Genomic DNA, 23,860 nt, shown 5'->3' on the forward strand with positions numbered 1-23,860 from the left:
CTGGCCCAGGACTCACTACCCACGTGGGAGCCACTGCGTCCACAGCCGTGAACCCTCCACCAGCTCTCAGCACCTTGAACTTGTCACAGGCGTTGAGAACGCAATGACGGCTGCAGGCAGACAGGGCCGCCCAGGTGCACAAGCCCTGTACAAGGGCCGGGGCAGGTGCCTCTCCCACGGTGCTCCTGGGGGCCCCCAATCCCAGTGTTCCCCATGCACCCCAGCTCCCCTCCACCCTGGCCTCTCCAGGTGCTGCACTCACACAGCTTTCACGAAGCTCATTTAGAAACCCTTTATTTACATTTGTTCTAGAAAAAAAATATACAGATTTGTGCCTTGTTGATTCCTCGGGTTGGAGGTCTTTATGGGAAGGTGGGGGAGGGGGCAGGCGGCCCCCTCAAGGCTGTCCTTTTTCCGATGAGGGCTTCTGCCCACCTGGCCCTGGACTGGGCTTCCCTGAGATCAGTTACCCCGGGCCTGGCATCCGTGCCGGGCTCCAGGTGAGATTGACACGAGGGGCAGGGGCTTGGGAGGCGCTTGGGACGGCCTGGCAGGCCCCGCGGACAGAGCAGGGGGGCTTGGGCTGGAGACTTGGTCCTGGGAGGGAGGACACAAGTGCCTCAGGCCCTGAGGACGGAGCTGCCGCCTTGGCACACGTGGGCGGGCCCTGGCGTGGGGGCCAGGTGACATGAAGGACCCAGGACTAGGCGCTGTTTGCCGTGAACCACGCGAGCACTGCCTCCTTGTTCTCCTGCACCCACTTGATGTTGGCTCTCGTCTTCTCCAGCGCCTGCTCCAGGGCCCGGGTGCCCGAGCCGAAGCCCGTGTCCAAGTTGTTCAATCTGAATTGCTCCAGCTGCCAGCAAGATGGAGGGTCTCAGCTTCTCTCAGCTCCCCTCCCCGCCCCAGCTCCCCCTCCAGCCCCTACACCGCAGCCAAGGATGGGCCCCCACCCCGGGGCCCTGAGACAGGGGGGACAGTGATTCACCAGTCCCTGGGCAAAGTCCACATCTACCCTCTGGATGGGAAATAGCCCTGGGAGGCCCGGAAAGTGTCATGGGTCACTGGCTTGGCTCAGCTTTGAACCAGATTATAATCTCAATGCAATCCAGACAGGAAAGAAGGGGCTGCCTGCGGCACTGGTATCACAGCACTGGTTCAAGTCCCCGAAGCTCCACTTCCAATCCAGCTCCTTGCTAGCGTGCCTGGGAAAGCAGTGGAGGAGGGCCCAAGTGCTTGGGGCCCTGCCTCCATGTAGGAGACCCGGATGGAATTCCAGGCTCCTGGCTTCAGGCTGGCCCAGTCCCTAACTTCTGCAGTCATTTGGGGAGTGCAGCAGCAGATGAAGATTCTCTCTCTCTCTCTCTCTGCCTTTCAAATAATAAATAAATAAAATGTTTTTAAAAACCATATGATACCACTTCCTACCTACTAGGATGTCAATACTCAAAAAAGAAAAATAAAAAGAAGCCCAGTGTTGACAGAATATGGAGAAACCGGCCTCTGCACACACAGGGCAGAGATGCTTTGGAGAACATCGTGGTGGTTTCACAAGAAGTTCAACAGAGTCACCAAATACACCCAGGAGGAATGAGCACATATGTTTGAAAAAAAAAAAAAAACCTATGTGAACGGTCACAGCAACACTATCCGTAACAGCCAAGAAAGGGCAGTGACCCACGTGCCATTTTCTGCTGCACAGACGAAACGTGCATCGTCTGGCCATACAAAGGAATGGCAAGGGGCTGGCGCTGGGGCGCAGCAGGTAAAGCCACCGCCTGCAATACCGGCATCCCGAATGGGCACCAGTTCGAGTTCCAGCTGCTCCACTTCCAATCCAGCTCCCTGCTCATGTGCCTGGCAAGGCCCAAGTGCTTGGGTCCCTGCCAAGAATTGGGCTCCAACCTCCAGGCTCCTGGCTTTGGCCTGGCCCAGCTGTGGCTGTTGAGGCCATCTGGGAAGTTAACCAGTAGATGGAAGGGCTTTCTGTCTGTCTGTCTCTCTCTCTCTAACTCTGCCTTTCACATAAATAAACTTAAAGAAAAAAAAATGACAATAAGGAATTGCCCATTTTCTTGGATTTGCTAATGACTGTGACTGTGCAGTATTTACAGATAAAATCAATTATCTGTGATGTGTTTTGAAATTACCTATCCCAAAATAATGTTGGCAAGATGTTGGTAATTTTTAAACCTGCATCATGGCTCTGTAGAGGTTCACCCTAGGTTCCCCTACCTCCAAATTCCACAATGAATTTTTCTGATGAGAGTGGCAGCATTGACCAGGGCAGGCTACTCGGCCCCCTCCTCCAGGCTGGAGGCCAGACCGCACAGAGACGCACGGAGCCCATGCTCAGCCGGGGCTGGGTGGCAGCTGTCCCCTGGGACTGGGAGGGGGCCCAGGAGAGGCTGGCGTCTCACCTGCTGCAGCTCGTACTCAGTGGAGAACCGGCGGGTCACTGCCCGGATGAGATTGGCAAAGGAGAAGGAGCCACCACCAAAACTGCAGGGCATGGAGAGAGGAGCCGTGAGGGGCCCAGCAGGTGCACCGGCCTCCAGGGCGGGTGCCTGCAGGGGCCCTGGCTCTCCCCATGTTCCAAGGACTCTCCCATCAGCCCCATCAGCACACCTCGTCTTCCCATGCCTGCTGCCAACTTGAGCCCTCAAGCTTGGCTAATCTTCAACCAGCCCACGCTGAACCCGAGACCCCTGGCCCCCCAGACTCACTCCTCAAAGAGCCTCTTCCAATTGCTCTGGACAAAGTCCCAGACCAGGGTCTGCCCGACCACGTTGTTGGCGATGCTGTTGATGGTGGAGGTGGCGTCCTGCCTCCGGATGTAGTCAGGGTTCAGGGTGTAGCCCAGGTACCTGGCAGGGGAGGGTGCTGGCTGTGGGACCACTGGCAGGGCTGTGGCCCAGCGGGTCGGGAGGGAAGCCAGGCCCACAGGGACCAGGCCGTGTGCCCACACGGGCCCTCTTCCTGCATCCTCTCAACATCCCCTTGGCGTGCAGAGGACCAGGGGGCCTCTTGTCCCACCTCCCCCGGTAGAAGGGAGCTGAGAGGAGGCAGCAAGATTGCAGGGTCCCTGGCTATGCCAAGCGTCACAGGGCTTGAAGGGTTGCATATGCAGAGGGACTCAGGGCCCAGGACACAGCCCCAGACCCGGGGCTCTCACTGCTGAAACCTTAAGGTCTTTGGGCAAAATAGTTTTGCTTCTTTGTACCTCAGTGTGCTCATCCGTAAAATGGGAACACCCTCCCCTCTCCCTGGCCATACAGGTGTGCAGGGATCGCCTGTGTGAGGCAGGTGGAGCCCGGTGGCCTCAGCCAGCCAGCCCTGCCCAGAGCCTCACCTGTTCAGGATCCACACCTCGTTGCTGCAGGCCAGAGCCGACCGCAGCTTGTCGGCCTCGTTCACCAGGGTGGCGCTGCGGAACTGCTCCCAGGCGAAGTCCCACTCCCTCTCCCCGCCCAGGGCGATGGCATTGCAGTAGACAGTGGTGCGCAGGTTGGGGTGGATCCTGGGGGGGGGGGGGGTGCAGCTGTCAGGTGTGGGGCAGCAGCAGCAGGGAGGGTGGGACAAGGGGCTGCTGAGACCAGGACTGTGGGCTGCAGGCACGGCAGAGACTGGTGGAGGAGGCATAGGGAGAATGATGGAGGAGGCATGGGGAGGCTGAAGGGGGAGGCACAGGGAGACTGGTGGAGGAGGCACAGGAGAGACTGATGGAGGAGGCATGGGGAGACTGAAGGGGGAGGCACAGGAGAGACTGATGGAGGAGGCATGGGGAGACTGATGGAGGAAGCACAGGAGAGACTGATGGAGGAGGCACAGGGAGACTGACGGGGGAGGCATAGGGAGACTGACAGGGGAGGCACGGGGAAACTGATGGAAGAGGCATGGGGAGGCTGAAGGGGGAGGCACGGGGAGACTAAGGAGGCACAGGGAGACTGATGGGGGAGGCATGGGGAGACTGAAGGGGGAGGCACAGGAGAGACTGATGGAGGAGGCATGGGGAGACTGAAGGGGGAGGCACAGGAGAGACTGATGGAGGAGGCATGGGGAGACTGATGGAGGAAGCACAGGAGAGACTGATGGAGGAGGCACAGGGAGACTGACGGGGGAGGCACAGGGAGACTGACGGGGGAGGCATAGGGAGACTGACAGGGGAGGCATGGGGAAACTGATGGAGGAGGCATGGGGAGGCTGAAGGGGGAGGCACGGGGAGACTAAGGAGGCACGGGGAGACTGATGGGGGAGGCACAGGGAGACTAAGGAGGCACAGGGGGACTGATGGAGGAGGCACAGGAAGACAGACGGGGTAGGCACGGGGAGACGCTCACGGGTTATTACTGGGGTCGTCCATCCATTGCTTGAAGAGATCGGAGACCAGGGTCTCACACTCCTGAATCCCATTGGAGCAGGCAGTGCTGATGGCGTTAACCTCATTGTACCTGCCCCAGGGGTGGCGTGTGGTTAGCACCCTTGGTCCAGACTCTGGCCGAGATGCACCCCAGCTCCAGGTCAGGCTTGGGTCTGAGACTCTGGCCCGCTCAGCCTAGTTTCCTTGCGCCTCAAAGCAGCCCAGGAGGCTGGAGGGGCCAGTGCAGGCTCAGGCCCCAGCCTTAACCCCTGGGAGCTGTGTGACCTCCAGCTGCTGGGGTGCCCTGCTTCAGGGTGGGCTTCTGTATGAAAAGGTTTTGGCTCATGCAGCGCCTCCCGGCAGGGCCCCTGCTCCAAGGGTGATGGGGAAGGCCCTCTTTCAGCCCAGCCAGGCATTGAAGGCTCAGGAGAACATGGCCAGGGGTCACCATGACCTTTGAGATCCAGGGGTGGGGGGCAGCGCTGTGGTACAGCGGGTTAATGCCCTGGCCTGCAGTGCCAGCATCCCATATAGGCGCTGGTTCAATTCCCAGCTGCTCTACTTCCGATCCAGCTCACTGCTATGGCCTGGGAAAGCAGTGGAAGATGCCCCAAGTCCTTGGGCCCCTGCACCTGCGTGGGAGTCCCGGAAGAAGCTCCTGGGTCATGGCTGCGGATCAGCACAGCTCTGGGCCACTGCAGCCAACTAGGGAGTGAACCATCAGATGGAAGACCTCTCTCTCTCGCTCGCTCCCTCTCCCTCTCCCTCTCTCTCTCTCTCTGCCTCTCCTCTCTCTGTGTAACTCTGACTTTCAAATAAATAAATAAATCTTAAAAAGAGAGAGAGAGAGAGGTCCTTGGGGGTCTCACTCACTGGTCCATCAGGGTGTCTGGGCGCCGTGTCCAGTTGACGGTAATACTTCTGAAGTGCTCAAAGAGCGGGCGGACCTGCTTGCTCAGGTAGTTCTGCAGAAAGAGCACAGGTGGGAACAGCTTTGAAGACCCACACCGAGCAGGTGCAAGGCGGCCCAGGCCTGAGCTGAGCGTCCTCGCTCTCTGAAGCTTCCAGCAGTGGTGGGCGTTTGGCACAGCGGTTCATTCGCCGCTCGGGGACGCCTGCATCCCAGGTCCCAGTGCCTGCGTGCAAACCCTAGCTCCGATTCTGCTAAAGGTCAGCCTGGGAGGCAGCGGGGAGGGCTCAATGCCTTGCGGCCCTGTCCCCCATGTGGGAGAGCCCTGGATTCTGTTCCCACCTCCTGACATCAGCCAGCCCAGCCCAGTCCAGCCCCAGCACGTGTAGGCATTTGAGGCGGGAGCCAGCAGGTGGGAGATCTCTCTCTTGGTCCAGGCATCTCCCTCCACCACCAGTGCTGAAAGCCACCACGGGGCATTCAGAAAGCACAGGAAAACGGGGGGCGGGGGAGAGAAGGCCACATGGAGCCCCCCCTCCGCCACTGTCATTTCCAAGGCGGAGGCTTTGCCCCGTCATCTGCACCTCTTGGTGTCTCGTGTGGCACACCTACAGTCCTGCACACGGCCCCTTTCACCTGGCCCCGGAAGGCCGACCTCGCGCCTCCATGGACCGCGGCTCAGGTTCAGTCTGGCAGGCTGGCTCCTGTGCCCGGCTGAACCTGCAACCGCGGGAGAAGGAAGAAAGCCCGAGAACGGGAGAGGACACGGTGGCTGGGCGCGCAGAACCAGACCTGGCCACCCAGGAGAATTCACAGCCGGGCACCTGCGGGAGGCGCGCCTGAGGCAAGGGGGCTCGAGTGACAAGGCTCCAAATTAAGGGGCTGGGGTGCAGCCCTTGGCCTGGTAGCTAAGAGCGGTTGGGACACCATCTGTGTCCTATAGCAGAGTGCCTGGGCTTGAGGCCTGACTCTGCTCCTGGTTCCAGCTACCTGCTGATGAGCACCCTGGGAGGCAGCAGGTGGTGGCTTGTGTCACTGGATCCCTGCCCTCATGTGGGGGACTCTGCTGGGAGTTCCAGACTCCCGGCTTTGGCCTTGACCCAGCTCCAGCTGTTGCAGGTATTTGGGGAGTGAGCCAGCGGATGGAAAATCTCTCTCTCTCTCTCTCTCTCTCTCTCTCTCTGCCTTTTCAGTAAACAAATAAATTTAAAAGAACTTAAGGGATGGGTCTACAGGGGCACAGGTGAGCCAGGAGTTGCAGGCAGGCAGAGCCAGTCTACAGAGAAAATTGAACGCCCAAGTCCCCCAGGCTCTCAGCAGCCTCCATGGGGGAGACTGAACCAGGAAGGGGGCCTAGACGCAGTGAGAGGGCTTGGTTTCCACCCCGCAGGGCCACAGGGGCTCCCGGGGTCTGGGGAGCTGGGAAGCTTCGCGAGCTCGTGTGCACCTGCCCAGACTAATTCTGAGGCCGTGAGAGCTGCAGTGACTAACCCCAGCTGGCCCGCCCAGCTTCTGCTCGGCACGGGATTGCGTGCGAGCCTTGTGCAGGGGCGCTGCTAATGGATCTAGATCCTTCCAATTTTAGTCCCCCAGGCATTGCCAAAGAGAGCTCTGCTTCCAATCACGTTTTACAGCCTCGCTCTCAAACTCAAAGGCACAGCACGGGCCTCCAGCTTGAAAGGAGCCCAAAACAAACAATGCTGCTGGGAGGAAATGCAGGAGAGACGCCAGGGCTGGCCCAAGTCCCCTCTGAGAGCCGGCCGCAGAGCGGGGCCATGGCAGGGGGACACGCAGAGTGGGGCCATGGCAGGGGGACACGCTGGATCCCCAGCGGTTGATGAGAGAGACAACTTGGGTGGGGGATGGAGAGGAAGAAGGCTTAAGAAGCCTCGCCCCGGGCAACGGGGTGGCAGGCACCTTGTCTGCCCAGGAGGGCGCAAGGAGCAGCCCCCCATGCAGTCCAGGGAGGCAGCGGAGGAAGCTAACGCACAGAGAGACAAGAGCAGAAGAAATTGGCCGAGGGAAGCGCCCCGGGGCCTCGGGGCCTCCAGGCTCCTGTGCCTACAGCGCCCATGATGGCTCCTCTGGGTCCCCGCTGTGGTGGCTCTGGCCACCCCCCCGCCAGGATGGAGTGCAATCCTGGTGCTTGCTGTACCGCGACCCAGAGACTTCTGCACGGGTGGACGGGCGGGCGAAACTTGGAGCAGCGGCTGTTTTCAGCTGAAGGACGAGGCCAGAGCCGCAGCCAAGCCCACCAGGGCTGAGAGGAGAGCCGGGCTGCTCGCGTGCAGAGCCCCCCTCTGAGAAAGGCCCCTGGCCAATGTCCACGGCTGCAGGGCCGTGAACACCCGGGGAGGGGGCCACGATGTCCCTACCCAGAAGCCTCTAAGCCCGGTCGCCCTTTCTGGAAGCCGCGCTGCTCTTGAGAGAGAACCCAGGAGAGAGTCCCCTGGGCTTCAGAAACCACAAGGGGCCATGCAGGAGAGGGCACCCCCCGCCCCCCGGAAAAACCTCAAGCTCCCGGATGTCCCCTCCCGCACCTGTCAGTCACAGGTGGGCGGAACTCAGCTCTGTGGCTGAGCTGAGCATTGGGCTCAATCACAGTACCACAGAGGCTCAGATCCGAGGGCGTGTGCAAAAGCTCACGGGACAGTGCGATGAAAAAGAGAAATTCGTTTTGGTGCAGAAATTTCCTTGAGTCATATATACAGGAGGTCTTTAAAAAGCTCAGGAAAAGGGTGAATTACGAAAAATGATGGCTCTTAACATCCTTTGCACCAAAATAAACTTATCATTTCATTCCATTTTCCTATGAGCCATGAGTCTTGGAAAAAAAAACTATTTTATTTGAAACACACGCGCACACGCACACACACACAGACCTCCCATCCACTGGTTCACTCCCTAAATTCCCCTAATAGCTGGAGCTGCTCCAGGCCAAAGCCAGGAGTCTGGACTGCCTCAGGATCTCCCACATGGGTGGCAGGGACCCCAGCACTTGGGCCATCACCTGCCGCTTCCCGGGGTGGGGCACCGCAGCAGGGAGCCGGACCCCCCACAGGCACATGGGAGAGTGCAGGTTTTGAAGTCCCCTCTCCTTTTAGGATTTGAGTTCCTGAGGGGGCGGAACGGCATGGGGCAAGCAGGTCACAGGCTTGGAACTTCCTCCACCAAAGCACCTCGCTCACCATGACTGGCTGTGGATCCTTAATTTTACATTTTTTTTTTTCATAAAAAAATTACCTCTTCAAGCACGCTCTGATGGCCACGTAACATCTCATCAAACGGGGGTGCTACCTTAGCCTAACCAATCCCCCGGTGTTGGACACCTCAGTGTTTCCTGGGTTTCTTGTCTGTTTCCTGTCTTTATCAACAACCTGCCAGGAACATCCTACCCACTTAACTTCAGCCACAACAAGCTCGCTTCCCTCCAATAAAATCCATCCAGCGCCTCCCCCGGCAGGGAGGGGCCTCTCCCTGGGCTGAGCGGGGAGGAGGCCAGGCCACAGAGCTGCGCAAGGACAGGTCTTCTGTGGCCACCTCCCCTGCACAGGGGCCTTTTCTGGGCCTCCCCGAAGCATTCACTTCCCGCGCTTCAAAGCAGCAAACTCTGCCGCAAGCCCCAGCGTGCTGTTCCCATCCCCCTCTGCATTAACCACTGCACCTGCTCAGTCCCGCCTCCCTCCTGCTCTGCGACCTCTCCCTCCCGCCCCCTCCGCCAGGCCTGCGCTCGGGAAAGGACTTGACCAGGGAATCTTCCCGGTAGCTCCCGATGCTGGGCAAGAACAGGTGCACGCGTGTGGACGCCCTGGCACCCCACCGGGCGGTTCCATACCTTCATGGGGCCGTAGACCTCGGAGCGGTCGAACATGAGCTTGAAGTAGCTCAGGCTGCTCAGGGCTGCCTGCCAGGGCATGTACTCGGTCTCTCGGATCAGGAAGAGGGTGTTATCTAGTGCCAGTGTGACGGGGATTTTTTGGGCACTGGGAAAAAAAACAAAAAAAACAAAAAAACACAGAGGAGCTCAAGTAAGCACGGCCTCCAGCTCAGCCACAGCTGGAAACCCAGGCCAAGCTCTCAAGAATGGGCCTTCCAGGAGCCCGAGGTCCCACAGCCAGCATTTGCCTTGGGGAATGCAGCAACCGGTGCCCTCGCTCATTGTACCCATTTTACAGATGAGAAGACCAAGGCTCAAAGAAGTGACCCGACAGTCCCAAGGCCACTCAGCTCACAAGAAAAAGGCTCTGCTACGAACTCCGCCCACCCCCTTTCACTTGCGAGCTGAGTGGCATCTGTGAAGTGGGTGTGCTGGGACCGAGGGAGGGAGCCCGGGGAGCCTGCTGCCCTGAGAGGGGGCACAGCTCGCACCCCGGAACCTGCCCTCACCTGGCCAGGTTGAAGGCGTCGTGGATTATCTGTGCCCGATTGATGACAGGGATGACCTGCAAGGGAAGCAGGGCGTGTGAGCTCGGGCTGGCCACGGAGAGCAAGCGTGTGGCCCTGCAGTCCTGTCCTGGGGCAGGGGACACCCACCGAGGGGTTGGTCTCCAGCTGAGTCCGAATCTTCCTCCAGTTGCCTTCATCGTAGTTCACCTGGTAATACCCCGTCACGTTGAGGTTTGCAAGGATCCAGTCATCGCCTTCCGCTCTAAACAGGGAGTTCTGGGCTGTGGGAGGGACCAGATCTTTGGAGCAAGGGGCTGCTCAGGCAGCCATGGCCTCCTCTCCGGACTGCGTTAGCCTGGCTAATGCCCATTCTTCCTGATGAGCTCACCTCCTCCAGGAAGCCTTCCCTGACTACTCTGAAACGCAAGTTCCTTTATTCCCAGCCCCCTATCCCAGTAGCCCAATCACAGGCGCTAGAATGCTATTCACTGCTCTCTCCCTCCCTCTCACTGCCAGCCTGGGCCCAGACAGAGCCATCTGGCTGTGACCTTCACTCCCTCATGCCTGGCAGGGTGGGACTGTTGCAACCCTGTACCAGGCTGTGCCTGAAGACTTTTCTATGGATTCTCTCCTTTAACCCTCAGCCAGCCCGGGGTTCTCAGCCCCATTTCACGGATGCTGACATGGCGAGCAGAGAGGGATGGTCGTTTGCCCAGGGTCACACAGCCGGGCAGCAGCAAAGCAGAGGCTGAGACCCTCCCCGCGCCCGCACAGCCCTCTGCACACAGCTGGGAGTGTGGGGCGAGCACCACCCATGAGGGCAGGGTCCGGTTACTTTGCTCGACGCCTTCCAGCCAGAATTCCTGCTGCTGCACGCCATTCCGCATGGACGAGACAGGGACAATCCACAGATAGCTGCAACCAGAGCCCGGCAGCGGGCGGTGAGCGCCTGCCCAGGCTCCGTCTCAGACACCAGGCTTGGCCCCCGGCACCCCGCGTGCTCACTTGAACTCTGACGGGCGAGTGACATTGGACGCGGGGTCCAAGAGGAAGTGCTGCTGGGAGATGATCCCGTTGGTTGTGTTCACGGTGACGACCGGGAAGCCCATCTGCAGGATCCAGCGGTCCATGATGGCGCGCACAGTGGTGGGCAGCTGGACCGCCGACTGGTTGTCCACGGCCTGCAGCAGAGCACAGTGCGAGGCTGTCCCCACCCGCCTGGGGCAGTCTCGGGGACCCTGGGTGGGAGGCAGGAGCCAGGGTCCTGCTGCAGCTATGCAGGGAGCAGGCCAGAGGGAGGGAGGGAGGGGGCAGGGGAGGGGGGCCGGGCTGGAGATGGCCAGGAGGGACCCAGGGCCTGGACAAGACCCTGGCTGCCCCTTGTGGGTGGGACTGGCCATGGGAACTGGCAGGGCAGTGGCCACGGGGAGCAGGGAGCGGAAGGGGGCAGCTGGACTGGAATCTAGGGTTGTGGGGGAGGGGTGCTGGCACTGAAAGAGGCCATGACCTCAGCTAAGGAGGCTGGTGTCGGATGGGGGCACGGGGGGAGTGTGGACTCCAGCCCCAAGTGGGGCGGGGTCAGTGGGATGGCTGCGAGGGCAGGCAGGCAGGCAGGCAGGTGGGCGTGGTGGGCAAAGGGTTTGGCCACAGACAGGGGCTGGATGGGGCACAGGGCAGCCGGGAGTGCTGAGTAGGGAAAAGACTGGCTCCAAAGTTCTGGTAGGGGAGGAGGATCCAGGCTCAGGAAGCCCCGGGACTGTGTCCTCTCCACTAAGAGGAAGCTCTTGTCCCTGGAACCATCAGCACACCCATTGCACAGACGAGCAACCAAGGCTCTCCAGGGCCTGTCCCAGCCAGAAACAGGGGAGCCCAGCCCCTACTCTGGCCTGTGCTGCCCCCGGTACTCAGGACAGCCTCCCCACCGCACCCCCTGCTGAAGTCTTTGGGGGCTGGCTGTTACGCACCCGCTGCAGGTGCTCCCACAGGTCCAGGTAGATGGTGTTCTGGTACTCAAAAGTGTGCAGGTAGGACTGTGGGAAGACAGACCTAGGTGAGTGCCGAGTTTGGGGTGGGGGGGAGGCCAGAGAGCCACCCCCAGGGCTGGCCAGGGTCTCTGTGCTCACCGCCAGGCCCTCCTTGAACAGGTCCTCGGTCAGGAAGCTGGACAGCATCCTAAGGACAGAGGCGCCCTGTGGAGGCAGACAGGGAGGGGCTGAGGAGGCTGCGGGAGGACCTGGGTGCTGTCCTGCCCGCTGTGCCCCCAGGGCCAGTGCCCCATCTCCCTCCCCAAGCCCATGACCGTGGGCAGGGCCGAGGCAGCACCTTGCTGTAGCTGATGGCGTCGAAGAGCTCGCTGATCTGGGCGGGCGTGACAACCTCGTCGGCGGGGGAGGACAGGGGGTGGGAGGAGGCCAGGGCGTCCACGGCCATCACGTAGTGCAGTTCGTTCAGCACTATGAGGTCTTTCTGCACAATAACCCACCACCTCGGCCATCAGCAGTCTGGCCTGGTGAGTGGGCGTGGTTCCTCCACCTGCCCGCCCCAGCCCCCGACCCCCGGGGGTGCAGCTGGCTCACCAGATTCCAGGTGGGCTCTGCGTAGTCAGCGCCCAGGTACTCCACGTAGGAGGCAAAGCCTTCGTTCAGCCACAGGTCATTCCACCAGTCTATGGTCACCAGGTTCCCAAACCACTGCCAGAGAAGGGAGTCAGCCCCAAAGCCACACGCTTCCCCGAGTGGCTGGGACAGCACTGGCCCTGCTCTCGGCCTAGTAGCCACCCGCCCAGGCCCCAGGTCCTGGCATCACTGGGACCCCCTCCCTGCTGCCCTGCCAGGGCCCCTCCCTCTGCAGTGGCTCAGGGCGGAGCCTATCACAGCCCCACCCCCTTCTCTCCCAGCACTCCCCATGATGGGGGCTACCTGGTGGGCCAGCTCGTGGGCAACCACGGTGACCACTCGCTCCTTGTTGCTGCTGGAGGACACCAGGGGGTCGAAGAGCAGGGCGTTCTCCCGGTAGGTCACCAGGCCCCAGTTCTCCATGGCCCCGGCGTTGAAGTCGGGCAGGCCGATCTGGTCTGGGAAGAGGGTATCTTGTGGGCCGATGGCCCCTGGGTGGGGCGCCCCAGCCTGCCTCCCTCCTCAAGGCCCCTCACTCACCAGATTTTTCGAGCGGGTAAGGAGTGTTATAATGGTTGGCAAAGAAGTTTAGGATGGGGCCCGTGACATTCAGGGCGTACTGGCCATGGCCTTCGTTGATGGCGCTGGGCCGAGCCCAGATCCGGATCTGCAAGGCGGCGAAAAGAGGTCAGGGGCCCCTCTTGAACCGGGGGAAGCCCTCTTCGGGCCAGGGCTGGGGCCCATGCAGGTTAACCGGAGAAGCGGGGGGGGGGGGGGGGGGGTGGCGCCCTGAGGGGCTGTGGCTCCCAGGGAGGGCCTCTGGGGAATAACATTGGTCACAGCCACCACGTGTCTGGCACGCGTTCGGAGCTGGGTTCGGACAGTGCCTAAGCATGGAGAAGCTGGAGTGGGGTTGAGGACCCAGGGCTAGCTGGGGCCCAGGACGTACCAGGACGTTATTGGGTGACTGGCCCTCTATGTGCGTGAACTCACTGACGATGTAGGCCAGCAGGTACGTGGACATCTTGCGGGTGGTGTGGAACTCCGTGACGTTCCAGCTGGGGTCTTCTGGGAGTTCGGTGCTGCCTTTTGGGCGTGGAACACAGGGACGTGTGGGGACACACGCTCCCTCCCACCCTGCACCCCGGGGCCCCGGGCCGACCCACTCACTTTTGGGAAGCATGTTGGACAGGGCCGTGTAGCTCCTGGGGTGGATGAGCGTGATGTTGAACGTGGCCTTCATCGCCGGCTCATCAAAGCACGGGAAAGATTTCCGGGCATCTGCAGCCTGCATCTGTGTCGTGGCCACCACCCTGTGCAAACCCAGATGTCAGGGGAGTGTGTGTGCAGGGGTGGGGGAGGGCTTTGCAGGGGAAGGGGTGCTCAGGAGGCCGTTCCAGCCACATCCCTGCCTTCTCTGCCTCCTGTCCCGCCAGCTGGCTTGGGGGAGACAGGTGCTGCTTCGGGGTTCAGTCTAAGTCTATGCAGGTCCCATCGCTGCACTGGCTGGGGAGCTTGGGCAAGTGTCTCTCCTGCGTCTCCTCCCTCCCAGGTGGGCGAGGGCTCCCTTCCACAGCCCCCTCGGAAGGGGGAGGCCTGGGGTTCTGCCTCAGCACCTGGGACCTCCCCGGCAGGCAGCCCCAGCCCCGGCTTACTTTCTGACGTCGCCTTCCATGTACTCGCTGCGGTAGAAGCCCGCCAAGTCGTCGGCCAGCTCGCCCTGGAACTGGGTGTCCATCTCGTACTGGCTGCCCGCCACCAGCTGGCCCCGGAGGTGCACCACCAGGTACTCGGTGAGCTCCACGAACTCCGTGCTGTCGATGGCGGGGGGCTGGGAGCCCCCCACGCCCCGCAGCACCACCGGGTGCCCCTGTGTGATGGTGTAGTTGAGTTTCTTGCTGTGAATGATGATGACGTTGGTGGGCTCCTGGCAGGTGAACCGCACGGTGCTCGAGCCGGTGAAGATGTAGAGCCCTTGGCTGTTGGGAGTCAAGTAGGGCCTCAGGACCACGTTGTAGGAGTCAGGGATGAGCGTCTTGGGCAGGCGGTACCGGTTCCATGGCAGGTTCTGGTCCAGGGTGGTGGCGGGGGAGGAGGTGACAGTGGGGTTCGAGGGGGCCACGCTGGGGCTCTGAGCCGTGTTCTTGTTCTTCTCATGGGCGTACACCACGGACAGGGCCACGATGGTGCACAGGGCGGCCACGCCCAGGAGGATACCCAGGATGCCCAGCGACTTGGAAATGTAGAAGCCCTTGGCCATGGTGAGGCAGGGAGGGAGCTGGGACAGCTCAGGCCAGGCAGGGACGGGAGCAGCCCAGGGCCAGGCTTATATCCCCCAAGGGGAGGAGCCCCACTGCCTTTCAACTGGGCAAAAATTAACCAAGGCTCAGACAGGCGAAGGTCACTGCACCGGGCAGGGGCTGGTCCAAGCACGGTGTTGGGAGTGCGGCTCAGGGGCACCTGCTGGGGGCAAACAGTGTTGGGTTACAGGCTGGAGCGGGTGGCTTCGGACCCCAGGGGCAGCTGCAGCGGTAGGATGGGGGTTACAGTCAAGGGGTGGGGAGATGCTTCCCAGGCATCCCAGGTGGGACACGCACAGAGCACACAGCCAGGGCCAGGGACGTGCCAGGGGCTCCTGGGCCACAAGGCCCCGCCTCCACCTCTGCCTCGTGCTTGCCCAGCAGGGACTTCTCCCAGCCCCTGCCCGTCCCAAGTCCTCAATTAGCTCAGAATAAAGCGACTCCGGGTGATTAGCTCTGCCTTTTCTCTTTCAAACGCCAGGAGGCGGCTGGAAGCTTAACCTCTCCCCAGCCGTGGCCTGGCGCAGGTACTTTCCTGGACCTCTTTCCTCTAATGACAGATTTGCTGGGAAGCCACACTGGACGCCACGGGCAGAGCCCAGCGGCCACTCCCTCCGTCAGACCCACAGCTCGGCCGCTCTTCCCGTGCTCGGGAGATGCGAAGCTCCGAGCTCTCACAGCAGCACGCCTTCCGCCTCGCGACCCTCACCCCTACATCCCCGTCACCCCATCCCTGTGTACTGCTGCATCTCATCCCACTTCCGCTCGGGCCCCTCAAACCTGCTCGCCACACACATGAGATCGCTTCGCACCAACGCTTAAAACCTTCCTTTGGCTCCTAGGGACCCAAACCCCTGGTCCAGCAGCGATCAGCCTGCCCGCTCCCCAGCCTCAGGCCCATCACGCTCCCCTGTCACACCGCTCCGGCCACTCCAGCCTTCCACCACAGGGCCTTGGCACATGCTACTCCTGCCGCCAGAAACATCTTGCCCTGTTCATCCTTCAAGTCTCCCTCAGAGAAGCCGCCCTGGATGCTCTCACCAGGCCAAGTCCCCGGGAGCTCCATCAGCACCATAAACTTCTCCCTCAAACCCTGGCCCTGAGCACGCTTGTCCATTTGCTTCTTGTGACGATGACTGGAGAGAACTCCCCTTTGCTAGTTCACTCCCCAGTTGCCCACAAAGCCAGGGCTGGTCCAGGTGAGAAGTCAGGACCCTGGAACTCTTATCTGGGTCTCCCACGTTGGGTGTGCATTAGCAGGAAGCTGGAGCAAAAATGGAAGAGCTGGGATTCGAACCAGGAACTCCGGCATGGGGGGTGCGGGTCTCCCAAGCAGCCCAAACTCCCGCCCCATCTGTCTGTGCTGACAGCGTGGATGGGCGGATGAACCCTGAGTCCAGGAGAGGGTCCTCGCTGAAGACTCTGCGGCTTCTGTCTTTTCCCGATCCTGGCCCGCACCTGGCCCATCTCTGAGCCCCTGGCCACCCACGGCAGGCAGGCAGGGCCTTGGGGGCTCCCGTGCCTGGCTGCTCCTCAAACACCTCATTCTCTGCCACCCCCATCACCCCGGAGTGGGCGCGAGGCCTTGCTGAACACATGCACGCGCCCGTGGATGGACACGATGATCCATTCATTCAGGTTCAAGCGCGGGGAAGGGGGGGTGAGTGACCGCCCCCTCTCATCCAGGCTCTGCAGGCCGGGTCCCCGGGAGAATCCCAGGCGTGGGTGGGTGCTCGGAGCCTGCAAGCCCTGTGGAAAGCAGCCCCTGGGGCGTGGACAGAGGCCGGCGGACGCGGTGGCCAGCAGCCACCTCTCCGCTCAGGCCTGGGCACCGACGGGAAGGCCCCCGGGGTGGGTTCCAGAGGGCACGCTGGCTCACAGGGCGACGTGGCACAGGCTCCCCACCACTCTCCATCAGGGCTGAGCCTGCCGAGGGAGGCCAGCCTGCGGCCCCTGCACCCCTGCTCGGCCTGCAGGCCCCCTCCCCATGCCTGCAGCAGGAAGCCCCACAAGGCCACGGGGCCTAATCCCTTCCGCAAACAAAGGCAGAGGCTGCAGGCCCATCGTGGTCTCTTCCTGTTTGCCTTGGACGCAGACCACGGGGCCCAGCTGCCTGGAATCTTTTCTTTTTTGGACAGAGCCTTTGGGCTTCCAGGCTGGCGCAGCAGGCAGCCCGAGGCTGGCGCTGTGGTGAGCAGTCTGGGCTCAGGGCACCACGCCAGCCTGTGCAGGCCCCAGCCTGGCCCCCCACCCTTCTCCCTCCACTGGGCAGTGGTGGCCCCGCCCCCTACCCCCAGCATGCCTCAGCACAGGGACCCTCCTGCTCCCAGCCGTCCCCAGCCTCCAGGGCCTTCAGATGGAAACCTCAGCTCCGGTCTGTGCGACCTTGGCTCCGGCTGCCAGCTGCCAGAATCCCGTGGGCTTTTGCACACCGCTGTGCCTTGGCTCATCCTGTTCCCTCCCTCCTGTCAAACTCCTACTTGTTCCTCAAAACCCAGCTCTCAACATGCATGGCAGCACATCTGAGCCACGCCTCCCCAGTCTCCAACTCACACCTCTATCACAGAACTTGGGAAGAGGCCGGCTATGCGGTTAGAGGCGGACCCGGGCCCCCCAGGGCGGGCTCTGTGGCTCTAGACACAACCTGCACAATGCTTGCCATGGCCTACGGGTCTGGTGTGCTCCAGCCCCCACTACCCTGTGCTCCATGCCCTGATCTCTTGCCCCCGCCCCCTCCCAAGCTGGTCCCATGGACTCGCCTTTTCCCGTCTACTGCCTGCTGCAATGCAATGGATGAAGCCACTGCCTGTGACCTTGGCCTCCTGCAAGCCCCGTGACAGTGCCAGCGGCTCCACTTCTGATGGAGCTCCCCAGTAATGCACCTGGGAAGCGCTTGAGCCCCTTTCACGCATGTGGGAGACCCGGATGGATTTCTGGCTTCAGCCTGGGCCATTGCTGCTGTTTGGAGAGTAAGCCGGAGGACAGAAGCACTTTCTCTCTCCCTCCCTCTCTCTCTCTGCCTTTCAGATAAATACATCTCTTTTTTTTAAAGACCAGCACATCATGGTTGAATTATTATTATACTTTTTTTGGGTATGCATTTCAATTCACTACTATCGGTTTAAAAACTGTTCAAAAACTGTTCACCTAGGTAGGCCCTAACATATTCCTGTAGCTGCTTTTGGGGCCCCTGTGCCATTCTGTGTGGCTCTAGGGCCGGCACCACTGTGGCTGCTGGAGCGTGGGCCCAGACCCTCGCCCAGACCCCCGCCCATCCAAACACAGCAGCTTTCTATGGCTCTTCCTTTGTCCTTGTTCCAGACACAAAAGTGCTTCTAGACTAAAAACCCCAATGTTACAATCCACAAGGGGCCGGCGCTGTGGCACAGTGGGCAGTCACTGCCTGCAACGCCAGTATCCTGTATGGGCGCTGGTTCCAGTCCCGCTGCTCCTCTTCAGAACCAGCTCCCTGCCAACGCGCCTGGGAAAGCAGCAGAAGATGGCCCAAGTGCTTGGGCCCCTGCACCCACGTGGGAGACCCGGAGGCAGCTCCTGACTCCTGGCTTCAGACCGGCCCAGCACTGGCCTTTGGAGGCTGCTTGGTTCCACATGCGCCATCAGAGATGCCTTCTGTCCCAGCATGAAGACGCTGGGGGCCTGGGCACGGCTGGCCAGTGTCAGGGCCTTTCCCATTCTCACTCCATGTGCCCACCTGCACCTGCGGCTGGGCGGGGCCTCAGGACAACCTGCAGCCCCTTTGTCTGCTCTAAGGAGCAGCTCAAGGGGCGGGGGAAAAGGCTGGGCCCAGCTTGGGACACCAGCCCCTCCCGGGCTCTGGAGGCCTCCAGCACAGACAGCTGTGTCAGTCTGGGCCCGGGGCCAGCCCCCAGGGCGCTTCCTCTGGGAGCCCCTGAGTTGTTGTCCATCCTGTGAGAACCGTAGAAGCCTTGATGGGAAATCGGTTCCCTTCAGCTTCTCCAGCCTAAAACAGAGCGCTCGGGTGGGGTGCAGAGGGGGCCCTTGGGGGAGGGGGCTGCAGAGCCAGCCTGGTGGCTCCATCTGTGTAACCCCCCATGCAGCCCCCAGGTACCCCTCTAGCAGTGCCCGTGAGCGCTAAAGCCCACAGGAGGGGACACGCACCCTTTCACGCAGACCAGGACTTGGCAGGGACTGGGGGGCTGGAACTGTTTGGCCAGCGGGGACCCTGGCCCTGCCTCCAAAGGTGTGGCTAGGGCCCCTGCAGGGGCTCTGGGGACAGACACAGGGAGTGGGGCGCAGGCCAGGGAAGGGTGTCCATGCTGCTGTGTGAGCAGTGGGCCATTGTCCATACCATCCCTCTGGGAACCTCGAAAAGCCCCCAGCAAGGGGGTCCCAGATCTTCGACCAGAGCCACAAGCCGAGCGACTGGGCCCAGTGCCCAGGGATCCCCACCGACCTGCTCAGGGTGTCTTGCAGTGAAATTCTGGAAGCAAAAGGGGCTGGAGGACTTGGCTTCGGGAGCTGGCCCCTCCCCCTCCCCCCCAGGAGATGCTGGGGAATACCAGGAAGGGGACTGAGCTGCCTCCAACCTCCCACCTGTGAAATGGGAGCAGCCCTTGGGGTGGCCCCTGTGCTCCTGGACTAGCCTCAGACTCCAGGGCTCCACAGGAGGCGGCTGGAGGCGATGACAGTGGGCTTGGGCCAGCCGGCCGGCAGTGAGCTGGCCCTCCAACTTCCTCCTGGCCAATCCCGCCCACATACATGCCTACGGCCCCTCCTCAAACCCACCAGCCCAGAAGCCACCTTCGCAGGTTTAATTCAACTGAAGCCCAGGGGGAGGATCCGGGGTCTCAGGGCCAAGCCATGCTCAGATGGAAGGTGAGGAACCAGTGCTCTGACCACCCATCCCCACCGCCTGGTTGGTGCCGGCAGCTGGGACCGGTGGAGTAGGAGGAAGAAGACTCAAGTCCCCAGCCCCAGGCCAATGCTGCTTGCACAGCTGGGGGCTTCAAAGATGGGCAGGGATAAGGCCCCCGCAGGCCCTATTTCGGGGGCGCCCCAGGTGCAATGGGAAAGAGCAAAGGCTTGGAAACCGGCATTTAAACCGAGACCCAGTTCTTCTTCAGCGGGCCTGGGATGCAGGGCTTCCCCCACGCGGCAAAAGCCAGGGGCCAGGGACAGCGCCTGCGACCCCAGGCTGCACCCCGGTTCCGGTGGAGGCCGGTTAGAGACCCCAAGGGTCTCTCACCTCAGGCTCCGCCCACCTCCGTCGGCGGCACGCCCAGCGCGGGGCCTGGCTGCCCACTGGGATCGCCCCTGGCGTCCCCTGTCCCGCCGCCCCCTCCCCAGCTTGGGGCCGCCCCCGGATGGGAGGTCGTCCAGCCTGCGGTGGCGCCTATTTGGCCGTGAGATCCGAGTGGGCGCTTGGCACCGAGAATTCTTGGCTCCCCTCGGCCCTCGGTTTACCCATCTGAGAAGGAAGCGTCCGGCGCAGCTGTCCGGCCCTCTGCACGCGCGGGCTGTCGCGGGCCCTCGGCTCCTGCAGCCCCCGCCCACCCAACGGCCCCGCAGCTCCCCCTCCCCGCCCCGGCGCCCGCCTCTCCGGCCGCGCCCCACTTGCCTGAGCCGCGCGCTCCTCGGACGCGGGCCGCCCCGCCGCTCCCCGCCGGGACGGGCGCCTCCCGTCCCGTCTTTTTAAAGGGAAGTAACCTGACCCCAGCACCACTCCCCCAGGCTAACCCCGCCTGCCCGCCGCGCCCTCCGGAGCCCCCAGGCCGCTCCCCCGACGGCCCCTCCCGCAAGCCTGGGACCGCTCTGGGGCCCTGGTCCCCCCACCCCCAACCCGGCTCTCCCCTCCGGCCCCGCCCCGCCCTTCGCATCTGGATGGCATCTGCCGTCGGGGGAGGGGCACAGCTTCGCCCAGGGCGAAGCAGCTGGGTGCTTTCAGATGCCGGCGGCTGGCCCTGCGTGGTGGTCGGGGAGAGGGCGGGGAAGCGCGGGGCTGGCGTCCCAGGTGGCACTTGTGTTCCCAGAGCCGCCACACAGCCACACGGATTCGGCGTGGCACGGCTCTGTAGGTGAGAAGTCCCCAGCGTGTCCCCCCCCCCCCCCCCCCCCCCCGGCTCTGCGCGCAGCCCTTGGCTGGTGGCCCCTTCCTGTCCGCAGGGTTTGTCCTCACTCTGCTCTTGGCCCCTGGCTCTGAGACCACTGAGGAGCGCTTCCGTACCACCTGCAAGGGACAGACACCGGCGTTTGGGCTGTGCAGTTAGGCTTGCACTGGCTCTAACCTTGGCGACCACAGTGACCATCGGTGTCTCTGAGTCGCAGCCCTGCTTCCCCTTCCTGATCCTCCGCTCTCATCCTCAAAACCAGGTCACAAGGTTAGTGGGACAAAGGATTGTGTGTAAAGTAAGACTCTGCAGGCTCTCAGGGAGACCCGCCAGGCCCCCCTGGGTCTCCTCTCTCCCTGCAGGCTGCTGCCTGCCCGGTCCCTCCCCCAGAACCCTCCCCCAGAGCCGACTGTGTGGCTCACAAGTGGGGAAAAACTAAATCCAGCCTGGGCGATCTTCCACCTGGGCCCCTCCTTCCCGCACCTGAGGCTCTCAGGGGACTTGAGAGGTGGATCCTCCTGTCTTGGTGTCAGTGCACCCCCACTTTCTCTGTGGACAGAAGGGACGGTCACTTTCAGGATTTAGCCTAGGGGCCAGTGCTGTGCCTCAGCAGGTTAAAGCCACCACCTGCAGTGCTGGCATCACGTATGGTTCAAGTCCCAGCTGCTCCACTTGCCATCCAGCTCTCTGCTAATGGCCTGGGAAAGTGGTAGAAGATGGCCCAAGTGCTTGGGCCCCTGCACTCATGTGGGAGACCTGGAAGAAGCTCCTGGCTTCAGATCAGCTCAGCTCTGGCATTTGCGGACAATTGGAGAACGAACTACCAGATGGAAGAACTTTTTTTTTTTTTTAAGATTTATTTTATTTATTTGAAAGATGAGTTACAGAGAGAGGTAGAGACAGAGAGAGAGGTCTTCCATCCTCTGGTTCACTCCCCAGATGGCCGCAATGGCTAGATCTGCGCTGATCCGAAGCCAGGAGCCAGGAGCTTCTTCCGGGTCTCCCACACGGGTGCAGGGGCCCAAGCACTTGGGCCATCTTCTACTGCTATCTCAGGCCATAGCAGAGAGCTGGATCGGAACTGGAACAGCTGGGACTAGAACCTGAGCCCATATGGGATGCTGGCACTTCAGGCCAGGGCTTTAACCTGCTGTGCCACAGCGCTGCCCCCCTGGAAGACCTCTCTCTCTCTGCCTCTCCTCTCTCTGTGTAACTCTGACTTTCAAATAAATAAATAAATCTCTTTAAAAAAAAAATCTTCCAGTCAGGAGGTAAGCATTATAGAAAGCCAGAAGCCCAAAGGAAAAAATTCGGGGCAGGCATTTGGCCAAGCAGTTAAGACATCAAGGTACCTGGGTCAAGTCCTGACTCCCCTCTGACTCCAGCTCCCTGCGAATGCACACCCTGGGAGGCAGCAGGTGATGGCTCAAGCACTTGGGTCCCTGCCAGCCACATGGGAGACCCAGACTGATTTCCTGGCTCCTGGCTTCAGCCTGGCCCAGCCTTGGCTATTGTGAAAATTTGGGGAATAAACCAAATGGAAGATCTCTGTCTCTCTGCCTTTCAAATAAATACATATTTTAAATGAAAAAAATGACTGAATTCAACTATATAATAAGATGAAATTTGTGCCTTGGGAAAAACCACTACGAGAAAAGTGCAATTCGAACTGGGGGGAAAGAAAGATCACCCATAATACAGCAAGCGGTTGATGTCTCTGACATCTGCAAACATTGCAGAAATCATTGAAGAATGAACCATGTCTCAAAGTGAGACAGTTTGTGGAAAACGGTGGTTCCTATGAGCTATTAATGTGTGAAAAGCAGCTCAATAACTCCTAAAGAGAGATCAGAGAACATCATAGCTACAAAAAATATTCTTCACTTGTCAGATCAGCAGGAGTTTGGTTTTTTTTAAAGATTTATTTATTTGAAAGGCAGAGATACAGAGGGGAGGGGGAGAGATCTTCCATCAGCTGGTTCACTCCTCAAATGGCTACAATGGAGAGACAGGAGCTTCTTCTGGGTCTCCCATGTGGGTGCAGGGGCCCAAGCACTTGGGCTGTCTTTTGCTTTCCCAGGTGCATTAGCAGGGAGCTGGATCCGAAGTGGAGCAGCCAGGATTCAAACCGATGCCCAAGTGGGATACCAGCACTGGAGGCCGTGGCTTAACCTGCTGCACCATAGCGCCAGTCTCCAACAGCAAGGACTTTAAAAACTTCTAACACTGTTGGCAAGGGCAGGAGGAAAGGACCACCTCCACCACCACCACCCCCACCCCCACCCCCCCCCGCCCCCCCGCCCAGCCCCGGCCCCTGCATTGCTGGCTGGCTGGAAGCTGGCTCAGCCGTGAAGGAGGCGATTGGCAATATTTATCAAGCACATGAACTCGTCTCCTGTTTGACTCAGCGCTCCTGGAAATATCTTACAGATGTACAGAGACCCTGCAGCCATGAGTGCCGCTGGGTCGTCTGGGAGAGGAAATAACTTGGAACTAGCCGCAGAGACGAGATACGCCGGTCCCAGGCTCATCCGATGGAATATTTACAGCTGCGCTAAAGCACAGTGCTGGGCGCTCGCGATGACAGGGGCCCCAAGAGGAGTTGTTGGGTGGGGAAAGCCGAGGCAGAGCAGGGTTCCAGTGGACAGGGCGGGGCATGGGATGTGTGCCGAACACGCCCACAGTGGCTCCGCAGCCCTAGGCAGCACCCGGGAAACCCGCAGCTGCACCAGGGCCGGGGAGAGATGGTTTTCTCTTTTTTTTTTTTTTTTTTTAAGATTTATTTATCTATTTGAAAGGCAGAGTTACAGAGAGGCAGAGGCTGAGAGAGAGAGAGAGAGAGAGAGAGAGAGAAGGTGAGAGAGAGGTCTTCCATCCGATGGTTCACTCCCCAGATGGCCACAACGGCCGGAGCTGTGCCAATCTGAAGCCAGGAGCCAGGAGTTTCTTCCGGGTCTCCCACGTGGATGCAGGGACCCAAGGACTTAGGCCATCTTCCGCTGCTTTCCCAGGTCATAGTAGAGAGCTGGGTTGTAAGTAGAGTAGCTGGGACTCGAACCGGCACTCATATGGGATGCCAGCACTGCAGGCGGCAGCTTTACCTACTACGCCACAGCGCCGGCCTCCTTTTTGTTCTTTTAAAAGAAGATTTATTTATCTATTTACTGGAAAGGCAGAGAACCTATAGCGAGAGACGGAGA

The 23,860-nt window shown here is 60.9% G+C and overlaps 1 protein-coding gene across 1 annotated transcript; it reads right to left on the reverse strand.

The window, feature by feature from the left end:
• Window positions 1-297: 297 nt before the first annotated feature.
• Window positions 298-20,069, reverse strand: ANPEP (alanyl aminopeptidase, membrane). Its single transcript, XM_062204831.1, has 21 exons — window positions 20,017-20,069; window positions 13,927-14,734; window positions 13,442-13,584; window positions 13,221-13,357; window positions 12,812-12,938; window positions 12,575-12,729; window positions 12,233-12,346; window positions 11,979-12,122; window positions 11,780-11,845; window positions 11,621-11,686; window positions 10,662-10,837; window positions 10,492-10,571; window positions 9,804-9,937; window positions 9,657-9,712; window positions 9,106-9,253; window positions 5,234-5,325; window positions 4,341-4,451; window positions 3,353-3,520; window positions 2,727-2,867; window positions 2,421-2,502; window positions 298-856 (listed from the first exon to the last, which is right to left on the reverse strand). The coding sequence occupies exons 2-21, from the start codon at window positions 14,529-14,531 to the stop codon at window positions 704-706; spliced, it is 2,898 nt and encodes a 965-aa protein (XP_062060815.1). The 5' UTR covers window positions 14,532-14,734; window positions 20,017-20,069; the 3' UTR covers window positions 298-703.
• Between the last annotated feature and the right edge of the window lie 3,791 nt (window positions 20,070-23,860).

The sequence above is a fragment of the Lepus europaeus genome, chromosome 11 (assembly GCF_033115175.1).
Source record: "Lepus europaeus isolate LE1 chromosome 11, mLepTim1.pri, whole genome shotgun sequence".
NCBI classification, from domain to species: domain Eukaryota; kingdom Metazoa; phylum Chordata; class Mammalia; order Lagomorpha; family Leporidae; genus Lepus; species Lepus europaeus.